Raw genomic sequence first — 17,246 nt, forward strand, 5'->3', positions numbered from 1 at the left:
TGCATCCTAACAGACTATGACTAAGCCTTGCCCGATGTAAAGGGCTACAAGCTATTGCATCCTAACAAACTATGATGCTTTCTATTCTAACTTACTCTTCCTTAGTTTTAAAACTTGACAAAGGCAAACAGTCTTCGTTTTTTCAAAGGTACACATGGAGTTAAAGTGTAATAACCAGGCTAGTGTACAGTGCAAAGATACAGCACTTGCTTACAACGCACAGGATGTTGGTCTCAATCCCCAGCAATAACCAAAAAGAAAAAGAAATTAAAAAAAAAGAAAAAAAGAAAAGAAAGTACAAAAGCACAAATCAAGTACAATAAAATATGATTTTTTATTATAAAAAAATCTCATAAAATTAATATATATCAAAATCAAACTTTATACTTGATAAACAGAAAAATTAAGATCTAAAAATTATTCAATCAACTAGTACTTTAAGTTACTACAAGAAATTACAACATAAATTAAGAGCAATATTATGAAAAACATAATTTACTGTTAAATAACTAAGGAAAAAACTTTCAAAATCAATTCAGAAAGTAGAATTATTTATTTTAATAATCACTTGTGTGTTCATTTCTGTTCTTTAGTATATAAAATATCATGAATGTTTCAACAAGATATGATAAAAAGCTTTAAAGTATTTAATTGCTATTTTATAAATTCAAGTTGTACACATTACTAACAGGAAACTATTAGTTATAGTGACTCTAAACCATGATGTCATGCACTAAGTGGCGTGTCTTTAGTGTCATACTCACCACATGTGCTGTTTGGCTCTGGGGTCCATACCTGTGGATGGTTCATCCAGCAGAGTAACCTGAGGATTCCCCAGCATACTGAGAGCAAAACACAGCTAGATGGAAGAAAGAGGAAAGCAGGACTAAGACTTCACTCTGAGGCCATCGCCCAGAGAGTAAAAAGTACTGAACTAAAATACATGTATTTGTTGTCTAATGAAAAATACCTTTCTCTTGATCCCTGCAGGTAGTTTCTTTATAGTTTTCTGAAGATGTTCTTTCAAATCAAGGGCATTTGTAATTCTGCAAAAATGGTCAGTACAAAATTAGTGTAGCTGAATCTGAACAAATACCAGTGTCACGTGTGATCACTTACACTGTGCTCTCTGAAAGTGTCACTTAGGTAGTGTCAATTAATTAGGTAAGAAAATACTCTCCAGTTTATATAATTTTAAACAAATTAATTGTCTTGATAAATTACTCAATTCATTTTCATATTATTTATGAGCATATTATTTCTATAATTAGAAATAGAAAACTTGAAGCAGAAATGCTGGACCATGTCTTTAATCCCAGAACTTAAAGGCAGATCTCAGAGTTCAAGCCTGGCTGGGGCTGCATAGTAAGACTACCTCAAAAAATAACAAAGAATCACAATAAACAGAAATAGAAGAGTCACCTTTTAAAAATAGGTATAATAATGTTGTAAAGAATAAATGAAAAGTAATGAACATTTTTCTATAAAAAAATCATAATCTACAAAAAAAAAATGCTTGTTTTAAAATTTTCAAAATTTGAAACGTCCATTTCCTGTCCCCAAATAGCAACAGCAATCTAAAGACCATTTACCGGCTTATTACTTCTTTCACGTCACTTGCACTCATTCCTTTCACAGCTCCATAAATTTCAAAATGTTCTTGCAGAGTAATATCTGGCCACAGTGGGTTTGTCTGAGGACAGTAACCCATACACTTAATAGATTCATCATCTTCATTTGAGTGTGAAATATAATCTCCTAGAAATATCTACAAAAATACAAACCAAGTGTTAGTACCTTTGCTTAACTTATATTGTGAAGAAGATAATAAGTGAACTCATTTTAACGCCTTCTGTCAGACACAGTAATACCTGGCCAGGGTTTTATTGCTTTGTAAAGGTGCAAGGGCATGGATAGCTAAGGCAGAGTTTAGAGACCCAGCCAAAAAAGATAATTCTATACTGTTGGGTGGGAAATCAAGTCACAAAATTAAGTGTCCTCATCACAGGGCTTCACTGAAAGGTTATATTTAAACCAATGGGTTAAGTAAAATATATCCTTTTATTTCTGATATAAGGTAGTACTGACATAAGGAACAGCTCAGGCAAAATCTCAAAACAATAAAAATTTTAAGAAAAGAGTATTCCTGGTAATTCACAGAAGAATGATGAGTCTGTATATCTAGTGTGACGAGGGCAAAGGGAAAACAGCATGGATGTTGAGGGTTTCTTCCAACTGGTAAGTGACATGATTATAACCAAAGACTAGCTGCCTATCTCCAAGACTAACTTGCCTATCTCCAGAAATTAATTTAACTGTCTTTAGAAACAGTTGATAAATCTATCTTGCATGTAAATAATTATTAAAAGCAAAACTATATGTCTATTTGTGTGTGAACATTTCACCATACATATTACCTTCAGATGAGCAAAGGACCTTAATCGCACCATTCTATACCAAAAATACTAAAACGCATAAAGTTTGACCATCAAATTTATATTTTGTCATTAGTAAACTTAATTCAAAATACAACTCACACTCTTACATATCATACCTGGCCTGAAGTTGGTTCAACATCCCCAACTAGAATATTAATAATTGTGCTTTTGCCAGCACCATTTGGACCCAACAGTCCCAAGATCTCTCCTGTAGGAATTGAGAGAAAAATTATGTATTAAAGTCAAATTAAAAATGGAAACTACTCTTCTGGAACACTTACTTAAGAAAAAATAAATACCAACCCTTTTTCACACAAAAAGAGATGTATTTAGTTGCTACTTTCGTTGTTTTTCTTGAATGAAGAAAATCTTTCTTGTTATCATATTCTTTATGCAAATTGCATACCATAATGGCTGGTTTCTAATAAGCAAAATAGGTTTTAGAACAAGTCAGAAATTAGATGCCCACCTTGTAAATTAATACAAATCTGTTTCTGTGTCGAGATCATTTTCTTTTTTCTTTTATTTTATAAAATTACATGTATTGGAATTATTTCCTTCTTTTTTTAATTTTTATTTTTATTTATCAGTTACATTTTATTAACTCTGTATCCCAGCTATATCCCACTCCCTCATTCCCTCCCAATCCTGCCCTCCCTCCCTCATCTCCTCCCTGCCCCTTTCCAAGTCCACTGATTTGTGAGGACCTCCTCCCCTTTCATCTGACCCTGTTTTATCAGGTATCTTCTGGACTGGCTGCAAGTCCTCCTCTGTGGCCTAGCAGGACTGCTCCTCCCTTGGGGGGTGGAAAGGTCAAAAAGCCTGCCATTGAGTTCCTGTCAGAAATAGTCCCTGTTCCCCTTACTATGGGAAACTAATTGGTTACTGAGCTACCATGGGCTATATCCGAGCAGAGGTTCTAGGTTATATCCATACATGGTCCTCGGTGGAGTGTCAGTCTCAGTACATAGCAAATAGAAGCTTGTAAGAACTGTGTCCTAGAAAGCCTGCACAGATGTAGCTCATGGCAGCTCAGTGTCCAAGTGGAATTCTCTGTAATGAGAAAAGGGACTGTCTCTGACATGAACTCAGTGACTGGCTCTTTGATCACCTCCTCCTGGGGGTGGGGTGCAGCATTACCAGGCCACAGAGGAAGAAAATGTAGCTACTCCTGATGAGACCTGATAGACTAGGATCACATGGAAGGGGAAGGAGAACCTCTCCTGTTAGTGGACTGGGGGAGGAACATGGGAGGAGAAAAGAGAGGGAGGGTGGGATTGGGAGGAGATGAAGGAGGGGGCTACAGTTGGGATACAAAGTGAAAAAACTGTAATTAATAAAAAATAAATAAAAATAAATTAATTAATTAATTAAAAAAAAAGAAATTAGATGCCTATCTCTCAATATGTATCTTAAGAACTATATCCACTTACAAGAGGGCAGTATACAAATAAATTTTACATTCACATGCAATAAAGAAATGTTTCTTATTAATTCTGGTGCCTTGGTTAATTATCATTTCAGACTTAATATGACTTAGCAATAATGAGAAAGGTACCTCCTCACAACACTGACAACTCATCAGCTCTTTAACCTTCAGTCTTTCAGCTTTGACATCTTCATCTTCATCTTCATTGATTGGAGGCTCTGGAAACTTCTTATTTTTGGATTTTTTTGAAAGGGCCCTAAGTACATACAAATAATAGATAATTACATAATTAAAATATTAATAAATTTAGTAAATAGTTACATAATTAAAATATTTTAAAAATTACATAGAAAAAACGATTTAAAAAAAAAAAACATCAACATGAGACCTAATATTACCTCTGAAAAGTAGAACTGCAAATGGTATTTTTCCTTGATTGTTAGTGCTTAAATGACATATACAAATCCAGTCATTTATTCAACATTTTATATATCACTATCATGTTTGAGGTGTTATTCCACATGGTGGGGGGGAGGAGGAATGGGTTCAAGTGTTGTCACAGTGGTTAGGAGCATGTACTTCTCTTCCAAAGATTGTAAGTTTGCTTCACAGCACCCACATCAGGAGGCTCAAAACTCCCTTTAACTCAAGCTCTAAAGGACCTGATGCCCTCTTTGGCCTTAAACACAAACATAAACACATACACATAAATTTTAAAATGTTTAATTTTAAAAACAATGTGAATATTTCCTCCAAAGAAATTACAGGGTGAATAAAAATGAAACTGTCTAGGAAGAGTAGATAATGCTGAAACCAAAATCCAAAGGAATACTTGATTTAATGATAAGGAAAATTTTATCATTTTTTTAAAGAAAATTTTGAATAGAAATAGAGGTAAAGAGGTAAAGGAAAGGGACATATAAGAAACAAACAAAAACAATAGAAAAAAAAAAAACAAGGAAGAGGGAGTCGATCAAGCAATTAAACAAACTAAGCCTACTAGAGAAAGCAAAGACACAGAAGATACTATCAGTGGAGAGTTAAGAGGAAAACCCAGATTATAAAAAAGTAAGGTGTAAATGGGAAGTGAACAATTAAAGAAGGAGTTTGACTATGAAAACAAACAGAAGTATAATATAAAGAGCCAGAAATAGATTTATACTTGAATAAGATTGTTTGGTCCTTTTATGTATGAAAGTGGTGATTCCTCTTTCCTCAGTAAGATTCTAAAGGAAGGGGCTGGAGAGAAGGGGCTTATTTGGCAAAGTGCTTGCCATATAAGCATGAAGACATGTATTTGGATCCTTAGCATGTATTTTAAAAGATGGCTGTGGCAGCACAATTTCCAGGATCCCTGGGGTAGAGACAGACATGTACATACATATGAATTCATACATACATGATGCAGAAGAATGATAAAGAGAAAAAACTGACAGCAACATTCTCAAGTACATGGAATAAATGATTCAGAACAGAATGTCAATTCTTCTTCTGGGACAGAGAAAAGGCAAAAATGCTGGTCAGTGAAGATGAATATTAGCAACTAAGTGTAGAAGGCATGAGGTCCTTGTGCTCACAGATAAACACTAGGGAAACCAGGAATGTGAAGCATGCAGGCTTGTCTCCTCCAGAAAAGAGATGTGTACCTGTTTTCTACCCAGAAGGCAGAGGGTGGGTGCTGATAACAGCCTGGTAATCTGTGCTATCTGTAGGACCAGGCCACACCAAAATCCACGCCCACCCAGCTAATTTGATTATACCACAGTCTTCCTCCCTAGGCCTTTATCTTGAACACTTGTTTCTCAGGCACTAGAACCCATCCTTAGGGGAGAAGTCACATGTATTTTGTAGCTCTGTAGACCACACCTGTTCCTTAGGCCCTTAAGCTATGGAACCCATCTTTATGGAAGAGGTGACATGTACTTTACAAAGGAATTTCAATGTAGTCAATCCTTAAGCTTTACGGTGCACATGGAATTTAAATAATTGTTACCAGGAAACTGTTTTCCAAAGTTGTACTGTACTTAAATCTTTGTAAAATAAACTGCCGAGGTCAGAAGTTTGAACCAACACCACCTAATTAGTACTGATGAACTGGATTTCCTTCTTGCCTCATGTAGATTATTACTCTGTCGGCTGTGGCGGTTGCTGAGACCACCACAATTAAGTACTATGTTTTCTGAGATAAATGGCAATATTTCACTAAGAAGCAGGATGCAAGGTAAACTGCAGAATTTGAAGAATACAAAGAAAGTTTGGAGTAAATATTAAAACAAATAACAAGTATTAACTAGGAAAATGTTAGAGGCTACCAATGAGGACCAAAACGGAGCTGATTTTGTACACTAAACATATACTACAATCGAGTTACTTTGTTATTTTTATTCATAAAAATATAATTTTAACAGATATAACAAAGATATGAAGCTGAGAATAATGAAATTGACAAACAATATAAATTAAGTAAGCAGTATTAGGGAGAGGAAAAGATAAAAAACACGAACTACCCCATACACAGTTAAAAGAGGAAAAGCTCCAGGATATGAAATCATCAATATGACTAAACAACTGAGAAGCATGAATGTGAAAAATTACCGGTGAAAGCTGACACTGACATTTATGATGCTGCCAGTGTGGGTAAGAATTCTGACTATCACCCTGCATAAAAATAAGCTCTAAGGGGATCGAAGGCCTCAAGGTGAAACCTGAAATGCTGAAACTGCTGAAGATATATGGACCTTACCCTACAAAATTTAGGTGTAGAAAATGAGTTTCTAAATAAGACTGCATCTACCCAGGAATTAAGGCCAACAACTGACTAGTGAGACCTCATAAAACTAAAGAAGCACTCTGTACAGATAAGGAAGCAGTAAGTGAGAAGAAAGCCCACACAGTGGAAGCATCTCACACTCATCTAAACTGCCCAGTGTTTGTATACATTACTGTTCTATTGTGAGAACTACTAAGTATTGCACACTGATTTTCTAAAGAGTCTAGTGTTTTTACACACATTAATACTCTTAGAATACACAAATGTGAGAGTTACAGAAGAGAAACTGCAGACTAATTTATTACCAATTTCACTAAGTGAAATTCTTTCAGTTTAAAATAACCTAGTGAAGATACATAATTCTGAGAAAATACTTGCAATTTACATATCCATATACAAAATACATTAAAAAATTATAATATAAATACAGTGGACCAACTTTTAAAATACTAAAGGACAGTCTAATAGAAATAGGCATTTCTCTTTGAAGACATTAAAGTGGCAAGCATATGAAAAGGTGATTATAATGGTACTTGTCAAAATGAAAATTTGAAGTGAATGAAGCACTGCTACAGAATAAATGAGGAACCTTCCAAAATCATACCAACTGTAAGACTGTATGAGACAGATAAGAATTTGCTCTTCAAATCCTAACTATTGGGCCAGTAAGATGGCTCAGCAGGGAAAAGTGTCTGCTGCCAAACCTGATGACCTACATTCAATCCAAGACCCACAAGGCAGAAAGGAAGCAGTTTCTGCCAGCTTCCTCTGGGTGCAACATGCACTCTATGACTTATGCACACACATAAACAAACAAAACATAAACAATGCACACAAAATAAATACAAATGTAATAAAAAGAAAACGAATAATTCAAATCCTAACAATCTGATATTCTTTTAATATTAATGTGCCCAATAAAGTTAAAAAAAAAACTGCTAAGTATACAACTTAAATTCATTTTAAGTATTTAACAGAACCACAGTCTTTAGTGACTGAAGTTTCAAAACACATTTCATGGCTTAAGTTTCAAAGCATATTTCATTACTCCTTTTCTTAAAAAATGTTTTGTATGTATTATATAAATATTCAGAATGAATATGCAATAAACATGTGAAGGACCCTATACATTAATGTTTATTTTACAAAAAAAAAGAAAAAAAATACATTGAATGTAAGAATGAAACCAAAAAATGACTATATGCTATATATAACTCCAGTAATAAGAAATGTTCAGAACAGGAAAACTTCATGGATGTAGGAGATTCGTAGTTGCATAGGGCTAGCGGCATGGGAAGGAATGCAGGAAAGTGACTATGATACAGTTACTTTGGAGTGCTGGAATTGTTTTAAAATTATGTTGATATTTAAAATTATGGAGTACAAATCTATAAATTTTCAAAACCATAATACTTAAGTAAAAAAATAAAAACTAACCTGAAAAACGGATCCTTTCTTATTGATCTGCCTCCATGCTTTTTCTCATAGTGTTGTAAAAGGAAAATCCACAGTATGCACTGCAGGTAGGGCTAAGAAAAGAATATGCAATATCTTATGACTAAATCATCTTTTTTATTTCCCAGCAGAACCAAGACTACATAGCTCAGGTTCTCTATCAAAATCAGAGGAGAAAAATCCAACTGTTTTGTGTTTGTCATAATAAAGATAATTAAAATAACTTGTCTTATTTAGTTTCTTGGTGCTGGAGTGAACCCGGGCTTTACATCCACAAAGTCATTAATTACATTATTAGTAAGCCAATAGTTACATTATTCCAGTAACTACACCCCCAGCATATATTTTAATGCCAACAAAGTAATGTTATTTTCTGTAAAATAATTCTTCATATATTTCCACCCCTATAAATTCATTTGCTAACAGTTTTACAAAATATAATCAAGCATAAAATCTTAGTTAGGAATAGTGTCACTGGCTTGCAATCTAAGCAATAAGGAAGTTTAAGGAGAAGGATTATAAAACCAAGGCCAGCCAAAGATATCTAAGGCCCAGTCTCACAAACACCAAAAGGATTTGTTCTTCCTCTGAGGAAGTCAGTTATAATAAAATCAAATTAGTAGCATAAAAAAGTTCAGTATAGTGGGGATAATTGGAAAACAAAAGGTATTACTACAAAAATGCAGATTCACTAGTATTAACACACCTGATGGGCTTGTTCCTTATGTTAATGGGACAAAACTAACAATAATAAAAACACAGAGAACCAAGTCATTCTTTGCTAACTCACTAGTAGCGCAAGGATGAGCTCATACTTCTCACTGCCCTGCCTCTACCTACTAAGTGCTAGGATTACAGCAGCACATCCTCCCACCTGGTTGTTACTGTGCTAGAGATCAAGCCAAGGGCTTCATACATGCTAGACAAACATTCTTTGTAACCAATTGCGTTTTCAGTCCATTATCAGTTTCTTTTGTTGTTGTTGTTTTTAAATTTTATATTTTATGTATATGAGGATTGTTTTGTCTTGTTTTATTTTTTTAATGTATGTATACCACATGAATACCTGGTGCCTGTGAAGGCCAGAAGAGAACACCAGATCGACTGGAATAGGAGTCAGAGCTGTAAACCACTATGTGGGTGCTGGGAATTGAACCTGGGTCTCTAGAAGAGCAGCCATTACTGTAACAAAGGAGCAATCCCTCCAGCCCCACTAATACTCTCATGAGGACACACAACAAACAAAAACAGTTATTGTTATATCTTACCATTATTATAGCAACTAAAAGCCTATCCCATGGATTGTAGGTATTCTCATTTTTTGGTATATTCTTCCAAGAACCCTAAAACAAAACATTTTTATAATGTATTTACACAGACATTCAGACTTAAGATGTTTAATATTTTTTAGTTATAAACATGTGATCTCTATAAATAAGTTCTTTCTATTAATAAGCTGTGTTATATTTAACTTGAAATCTTCTATGCCACAAAATATTTCTAGACCAAAGTATAGTCAAACAAATTAAACCAAAGTGGGGGAAAAAAGAATTATCTATCAATTATAGGTATGAATTTATTGCTTAATTAATAAGTTTTATAAATTCTTTGAGAATTTCATACAATGTAGTTTAATAATAATCACCCCTACTCCTCCCAACTATTTATTTTTTCCTAATAAGATGGAAATGTCTTCAATTTTCTACACTCAAAATTAATTTGATTTTTTTCCTTTATGTTTTCCTGGGAATTGCGGAACCTCTTACACTTAATTTTGTCTCATCACTTTCTACTACAATACATTACTTAATCCTTGAGGAACTCCTAAAAATAAAACTGACTGAAACCAGATCATACATCTAATTATGCATAGCAAATTGAGCTTCAGAAGCCATGTAGTAAACATAGTTTTTCTCCTTTGATACCCTGAAATCATACTTGAAAAGATTTGTTATTTTAAATCCCTATATTGATTATATAATAAAGCAGCAGCAGTTAATCTTATATTTGTTACTATTTTCAGTACAAAAACCAAGATATCAGCAGTTTTTACTGAGACAGTAATCACCCATATGTACATACAAGAAATAAAAATAAAACCTGTATGGCAGATTAAAAAAAAAAAAAAAACAAAAAAAACAAGACATCAAAGATAGATTAAGGAATGTATATTTAGTCTTTAAATTTTCTAAAATATCTACTAGACATACCTTGATAAAAAAAATCAGGCAACCCAGGAGTGGGTAGATTGGAATGGCTATGCAGAAGGCATAATGAAAAACAGCTGTAACTGCATATCCCAAAACGAAAGTTATTTCAATGACTGCAACACAAGCTAATGCTGTCTAAAGGGGAAACAAGAGAAAACAGGTGACAGAGTATTTTAAAATCTCATATAAATTTATTTACAAGTTGTGCCTCAGCATCAGCTATGCTTTTGATCCTCAAATAAAGTATGCAGCCAGGTATGATACTAAGCCAGGAAGTGTCAATACGTTGACAGGGGTTGTCGGCTGTAAAGACTGTGAGCGGCGATGAGATGAATGATGAATGTCCCCACAGAAAGAGACTGCTACTTCTCTCCACACACTCTTGAAGCATTGTACCCTTTACCATCGCCAAAGCCTGCCTGCTACACAGGCTGACTTAAAAAACTGAAATAGTATAAAACTTGGACTTACCACAGAATAGATAAATGACCAAAATTCCTTGGTGTTTAGAATTTTCTTAAAGGTGAAAGAAGTTATGTAAGTGAAGAGAATAACTGATGGCACATAACCAATAAGGCAAAAAACCTGTAAATCAGAAATGCATTTTTCTATAAAAGTACAAACTGTTTATAACAACATCAAATGTCAGTCATATTAAAATATTAAGTAATTTTATTTCTCAAATTTCATTCTTCAACAAATCATTCTAAATGTGGTTGTTTGAACATTTACAATCCAAAACTCTGTTAAGCCAATAAAAATCATGCTTTTAGTTTACTGTTTTATACAACTCTGAGTAATTTAAGCTGAACATTATTTATCATTTTTATACCAAGTACTATTATCTCATTATTTTAGTATTAAAACCAGTTATAGCTAGTTATATCTCGCAAATACTAGCAACCATTCTTTAAAATTTTTAGATGTATTTATTTTAACATATGAAGTGCTTTGCCTGCTTGTCTGTGTATTGTGTGCATGACTAGTGTCCAAGGTCAGAAGAGGGCATCAGATCCCTTTGAACTGGAGTTATGGATGATTGAGAGCCACTATACGGTGTTGGGAATGGACCCCAAGTCCTCTGCAATAATAACAAAGTTCTTTTAGTTGGTGGGCCAGCTCTCCAGTACTTAACAACCATTTTAACACATCACAGTCAAAATAACTTTTTTGTTGTTTTAGTTGGGTTTTTTGGTTAGTTTTATTTTGAGATAGGATCTCACAATATAGTCCTGGCTAGCCTGGAACTCACCTGGTAGACTATGCTGGCCTAGACCTCAGAAAAGATCTGTCTGCATCTGCCTTCAAAGTGCTACAATTAAAGGTGAACGCTACCACGTCTGACTTGAGTATAACTTATTTTATTCAGCAGAAGTTAGTAAGGCAAATCCAAACGATCTCTAGCAAAACAATGTTTGCATCCAGCATCCTCATATGTGGCTCTCTGTTGTTTTGCTTTTCTTCTACTAAAAATCATTTACCAAAAGAGACACTTAACTAGACATTTCCACAGATCAGAAATGTCAGCTACACGTCTTTCACATTTTCAGACAAACTTAAAATTTAGAAGGAGTTTCTTTCCCAGGGCTCAAGACATGGCTTGTTGAGAACTAGAGTTCGGGTTTCAGTACCATCGTAACAAGCCAAGCAAACTGCACATGCTGGTAATGCTATTTTTGTTTTGTTTTGAGACAGGATTTCTCTGTGTAGCCATGGCTATCCTGGGCTCACTTTGTAGACCTAGGCTGGCCTCAAACTCACAGAGATCTGCCTACCTCTGCCTCCCAGGGTGCTGGGATTACAGGTGGGCACCACTGTGCCTGGCTTCATGCTAGTAACTCTTATGTCTGAGGGATGCAACACCCTCTCTGGCCTCTGCCTATACTTCTTACACACACATACACATGTACATACACACACCCATATACACATTTATTAAATCAAGTCTTTTTCAAAAACTAATTCCTTTCTTGTAAAATGTTTAGGCATGAGAACAGGAAGAATGGTATATTTAGGGGCCTGATGCAAACAACTAGTCTACTTGAAAGACCACAACAGCTTCAAGGATTTTTTTTTTTAAATGGTGATTTGATTTTCTTTATAAAAATAAATATAAACTTGTAATAAAAATTGAATTAAGTGTTCCATATACAATAAAAACCATTTGCTTTTAAAAAGAAAATATATATTATTAAACCTGTCACATTCACACAAATAGATTTTAAGAAATATTTAACTATAAATACTGTGAGCACAACTGATGCTAACTTACCACAGCAAGAAATTTTACAGGATAAAAATACAGTCCACGATGAAACGCAAATAAACTTCCCAGCATCAAAGTCAGAACAACAAAAAACAAGGGAATATCCACAACAGCCTGTCCAACCCAATAGGCTGATGGCAAAAGACCTGAAAGTTTAAGTTGAGTATAAGCTTTGATCTAAAAAAAAAAAAAAGAATTATTTAAATATTAAATATTTTCAAATAAAAAATGAAACTATAAAACTTTTTATTTAATAAACAAAACAAAAATGTAACTTTTTTGCATTCATTTTGCCCTTAGTTATGTTCATCTGAGATTTCACAATTTCAACAAAATTTTTAAGAATCAAAATAAGATAAAACATAACATAGAAATGGTGAGTATGACATCAGTGAGTAGCCAAACATGCTCATATAAAAGTATGCAAAAATAAATGAAATACATGTAAATGGAAAAGGATTCTCATATTCAAAATCTGTCTTTAAATCTTTCTCAAGTCCTGATAACTAACAATAGTATTCATGTGATCTGTAGCAGCTCTAAAACTAACTACTCATATTAACTAAGAGTATTATATCAAAGAGCAGACCAGAGAGTGAAAAATGGGAAACAAAAAATAAAAGATTAGTTAAGAGGAAGAAGTGGAATGCATATCCAGAAGTCCAAGAGCCATATGATGGCTCACAAACATCTGTAATTCAAGTCTCAGAGAATCTGATGCCATCTTTGGGCCTCTGTGAGTACTACAAGCATGCAGTGTACAGATACATACAAGCAAACACTAGTGTTCATACAACTATATGCAAACATTCATAGCGACTATGTTTGTAATAATGAAACCAAGCAACAGTGCAGAAGTTTTTAACAAGTACTTGTCATACAATCTATGGTACACCCATACCTTAAAACTGTTCTTGTTAATAGAAGGAAATGAACTATTGAGACTGCTGACACAAATGTTGTGAATTTCAAGAAAGTACTAGGAAGTTACAGTAGTAAAAAAATAAAGTTGAACCATCCAAAATGCATACTGTAACTCATTTATATGCTCTTAAAATACATAAGTCATAAAAACAGAGAACAGGTTAAGGTGTAAGAAAGCCGGGTAAGTAAGCTAAGTCATAAGCACCTTTCTTCCATGATTTCTGCTTCAGTTCCTGCGTTTAGATTCCTTTGCTTTGCTTAATTCAGCATTTGACTGTTACCTAGAAGAATAAGCCAAATACCCCCCCCCCCCCCCCCATTGTTTTTGGTCATAGTGTTTTATCACAGCAAAAGAAACTTAATTAAGACACTTTCCAAATTGCATATTCTTAAAGTTTTCTATGAAGCCAACAGGTTTTTATATAACCCTTCTTAGTAGCAGCAATGAATAGCTATAATTTTTATTGTTCAAGATATTTACTTATTTTGTACATGTGTGTATATGTTGAGTTTATAGCACGACATGCATGCAGGGGACGACAGAGGACAGAAGAGGGCACAGAATTCCCTGGACCTACAGTTACAGGCAGTTGTGGGCTGCTATGCAGATACTCAGAACTGAACCAGGGTCTTCTTCAAGGAAAGTAAGTGCTCTTCATTAATGAGGTGTATCTCCAGTCCTATTTATTTTTTTTAGCTAGCTTAAAAAAATGTGGTTTTTTTGTTTTGTTTTGTTTTGCATTTACTCACGTGTGTTCACGTGTGCATGGCATATGTGGATATCAGATGGCAATTTGGAGAAATCTGTTCTTTCCTTCCACCATGTGGATTCCAACAACTGAACTCAGCTTGACAAAGCCTGATACCTGTAATTTTTTTTATCAGGCCAATTACCTTATGATTCTCTGCATTATCCATGGCAAAGTAAGGTGGCATTGCAGTAACAATGATTCCGAGCAAAGCTGCTTGAAAATACAGCTGAACTTTAAAAACTATGTCAGTAATTTCCTGAAAGACACATACAAAATAGAAAATTAATCTGAGAATCACATTAGAATACCTTAGAACATCCAAAAAGAACATTTAAATTTCAAAAGAAAGATATTATGGTATCTATCACATGAGCATGGATGAACACAATTAGCATGTCCACCAGCGGCCAGATGCAATGATAAGAAATACCTAAGATATTTGGTGGATACTTTCATGACAAACGTCATATATGATCTTGATACCTCCTTTTTACCCTTGGGAAAAGCTGTATCTTCCTAGGGAATCAAGAACTTCTCTCAGACAAGGGAGACTTTAACTCATATAGCTCCATGTCCCTTGTTACCCTAAGGAGTCAGGGAATCAGCTAACTTTCTCAGGCAATCCAGTACGTAGTTGAAATCCAAATGCAGAATACCTGAGATGAAGGTTGCTTTTGGTATTATCCTCTACTCTCAACAAGTCCATTTCTCTATCTTGTTCACCCTGACCTTCATGTTAGAGACCAAACCTGCTAAGTAAGCATTCTAAGAGAAAATCCTGGCCTGTCTCTATTCTCTTTATGTAAGACGGTATACTTATGAAACAGGGACAGTACACAGCATTAAAACAACCCACATGTCTAATAAACACCCTGGCCCTGGTCACTTTTTTATTGTAAGATATAGAAATGGTACATGCCCATCTTATTATTCCTATCCTTCAAAATTTTTCTATTTAGAGTAAAAATGATTGTCTAGGTCACTTCTCAAGATTTCCTTCAATATCTCAGTAACTAGATTACACACACACACCACATAAAAAGATGACACAATGTTCATTTTTTGGTCTCTAATTAATGTATCACTGTTTCACAAACCTATTAGCATCAAGTAAAGCTGCTCTGATCTTGATGCAAACTAATCTTGGAGACTCCTAAACTCCACATCCACTTTTAACATTAAGAGATTTCCAGGGATGAATCCACCCTTGTGTATGTCTGCTTACCTGAATGAATGGGGTACTCCAGATCTGGATCGCTTCTGTCACATTTAAGTGATAAAGATAGTAGTTACTAATGATGTTCATCATTACTGGTAGAGAATAGACCATAGTACTGTTGAAAACAACAGTAAAAACATAGTCCTACAATTTAAAAAGAAGAGTTATTTCATACTTTACATTAAGTACACTAATATTGCAAAGGACCAAACTTTTCTTGCTAACTAACCCTGTTAGACCCAATTAGATCTTTTAATTAATTACATTTTAATAGATATGGTGAAAAACTGCTTCAGCAAGTGATAGGAAAAATAAAGATAGCTAAAGATACCTTGGCTTAAAATATACAGACATTTTAGCAGAAATATTATGTGAAATAAAATTTAAAAATTTTACTAGATACTTACTAGGACATAAAAACTAACACAAACAAACATAATTATTCCTAAAACTAGACTCTAGTTCATGACTAATGGCTAAGTTCAGCAAATTAATTTTAGAGTGACCATTGTAGGACTTATACCTGTTAAATGAGTACGTACATGCAGCACTCTTACCTTTTCCGAACGCACCACATTTAAAGCTGCACTGTGGGGAGCAGCAGAAACATAGTCACTGTCATTAAACATTGTCACCATTATGTTCTGGTATGTGAAAAAGTTAACAAGATCGTTGATATCCGAATCTGGTATTAGAAAAGAAGAATAATAAAAATCAGTTTAAGTCAGAAACAGAGACTTTTATTAACATTCGGGGATAGTACTCTTTCAAGGAGATCTTCTCTCATCAGCCTAGATGTTGTTAAAAGCACTGGCTCTGTAGCCAGATGGCCAAGGTTGAGATCTAAGTTGCACTACTTACACTATATGTCCCTCAAGCAAGTTACAATAACATCCTAGATTTAGTTTCCTCCTCTATCAAGGAGGAATAAGCATAACTATTTTAAAAGTAGAATGGTTGTGACAATTAAATGACTGAATACACATGCAAGGCTTTGAACAGCACCTGGCACACAGTAATTGTGTGAATTTTACCTGCTGCCTACTGAAATATTAATAACAGTAATGAGTTATCATAAAATTAGTATCATAAAAAAGTAAGTAACCTATTTGGTAATTTAAATTGTGCCAAAGTAGTCAAACACAAAAGTGGTCTTCTACCTTTATTGTTTAAAAATGGCCTGAAACCAAAAAGATTTTAATCCTAACAATGTTTAAATGTACAACATCATGTTTGATGAGCAGACCAGTCCTGTTCTACCATCACAAAAGCCAGGAACCAAAACAGAACAAATGTGACTCATAGAGAAACCCAAATCTCACAAAAGAATGATATGGTAGACTGAGTGCCAATCCTGAATATCATAAAGAATAGTGCTTAATGGCCAAGTGACACAAAATTTTCTCCTAACCAAGCACCTTAACTGATCTTTAACTTTACCAAAGTGGCTATGTACTCTAGAAAAAAGCTACACTACAAGTAAAGTCACCATGTAACCTATGCTCTTGGAGAATAAAAAAAAATGGTGTGTGTGTGTAGTATATACACAAGTTTGTTATATATACATACATGTGTATAAACATATATATACATTTATACACACATACAGGCTTCATTTTTAACAAGCAGTGGGAGTATGGTTCCAAAAGCAAGACACAATACAAGAAAGAAAGAATGAAAGAAAGAAAGAAAGAAAGACAGAGATAGAGAAAGAAAGAAAGAAGAAAGAAAGAAAGAAAGAAAGAAAGAAAGAAAGAAAGAAAGAAAAAAGAAAGAAAGAAAA

The 17,246-nt window shown here is 34.2% G+C and overlaps 1 protein-coding gene across 1 annotated transcript in view; it reads right to left on the reverse strand.

The window, feature by feature from the left end:
* Abca5 (ATP binding cassette subfamily A member 5) overlaps nucleotides 1–17,246 on the reverse strand; it is a 68,614-nt gene that overhangs the window by 6,847 nt on the left and 44,521 nt on the right. The window contains exons 21-34 of the mRNA XM_055592412.1: nucleotides 16,021–16,148; nucleotides 15,470–15,607; nucleotides 14,387–14,500; nucleotides 12,575–12,745; nucleotides 10,774–10,887; nucleotides 10,303–10,437; nucleotides 9,361–9,435; nucleotides 8,075–8,166; nucleotides 3,997–4,123; nucleotides 2,742–2,859; nucleotides 2,555–2,646; nucleotides 1,593–1,768; nucleotides 971–1,046; nucleotides 765–859 (exon numbers count right to left, since the gene is read on the reverse strand). Coding sequence (XP_055448387.1) covers nucleotides 765–859; nucleotides 971–1,046; nucleotides 1,593–1,768; nucleotides 2,555–2,646; nucleotides 2,742–2,859; nucleotides 3,997–4,123; nucleotides 8,075–8,166; nucleotides 9,361–9,435; nucleotides 10,303–10,437; nucleotides 10,774–10,887; nucleotides 12,575–12,745; nucleotides 14,387–14,500; nucleotides 15,470–15,607; nucleotides 16,021–16,148 — 1,651 coding nt within the window. The remainder of the gene's footprint in view (nucleotides 1–764; nucleotides 860–970; nucleotides 1,047–1,592; nucleotides 1,769–2,554; nucleotides 2,647–2,741; nucleotides 2,860–3,996; nucleotides 4,124–8,074; nucleotides 8,167–9,360; nucleotides 9,436–10,302; nucleotides 10,438–10,773; nucleotides 10,888–12,574; nucleotides 12,746–14,386; nucleotides 14,501–15,469; nucleotides 15,608–16,020; nucleotides 16,149–17,246) is intronic.

The sequence above is a fragment of the Psammomys obesus genome, unplaced genomic scaffold (assembly GCF_907164565.1).
Source record: "Psammomys obesus unplaced genomic scaffold, mPsaObe1.curated_primary_1811, whole genome shotgun sequence".
NCBI classification, from domain to species: Eukaryota; Metazoa; Chordata; class Mammalia; order Rodentia; family Muridae; genus Psammomys; species Psammomys obesus.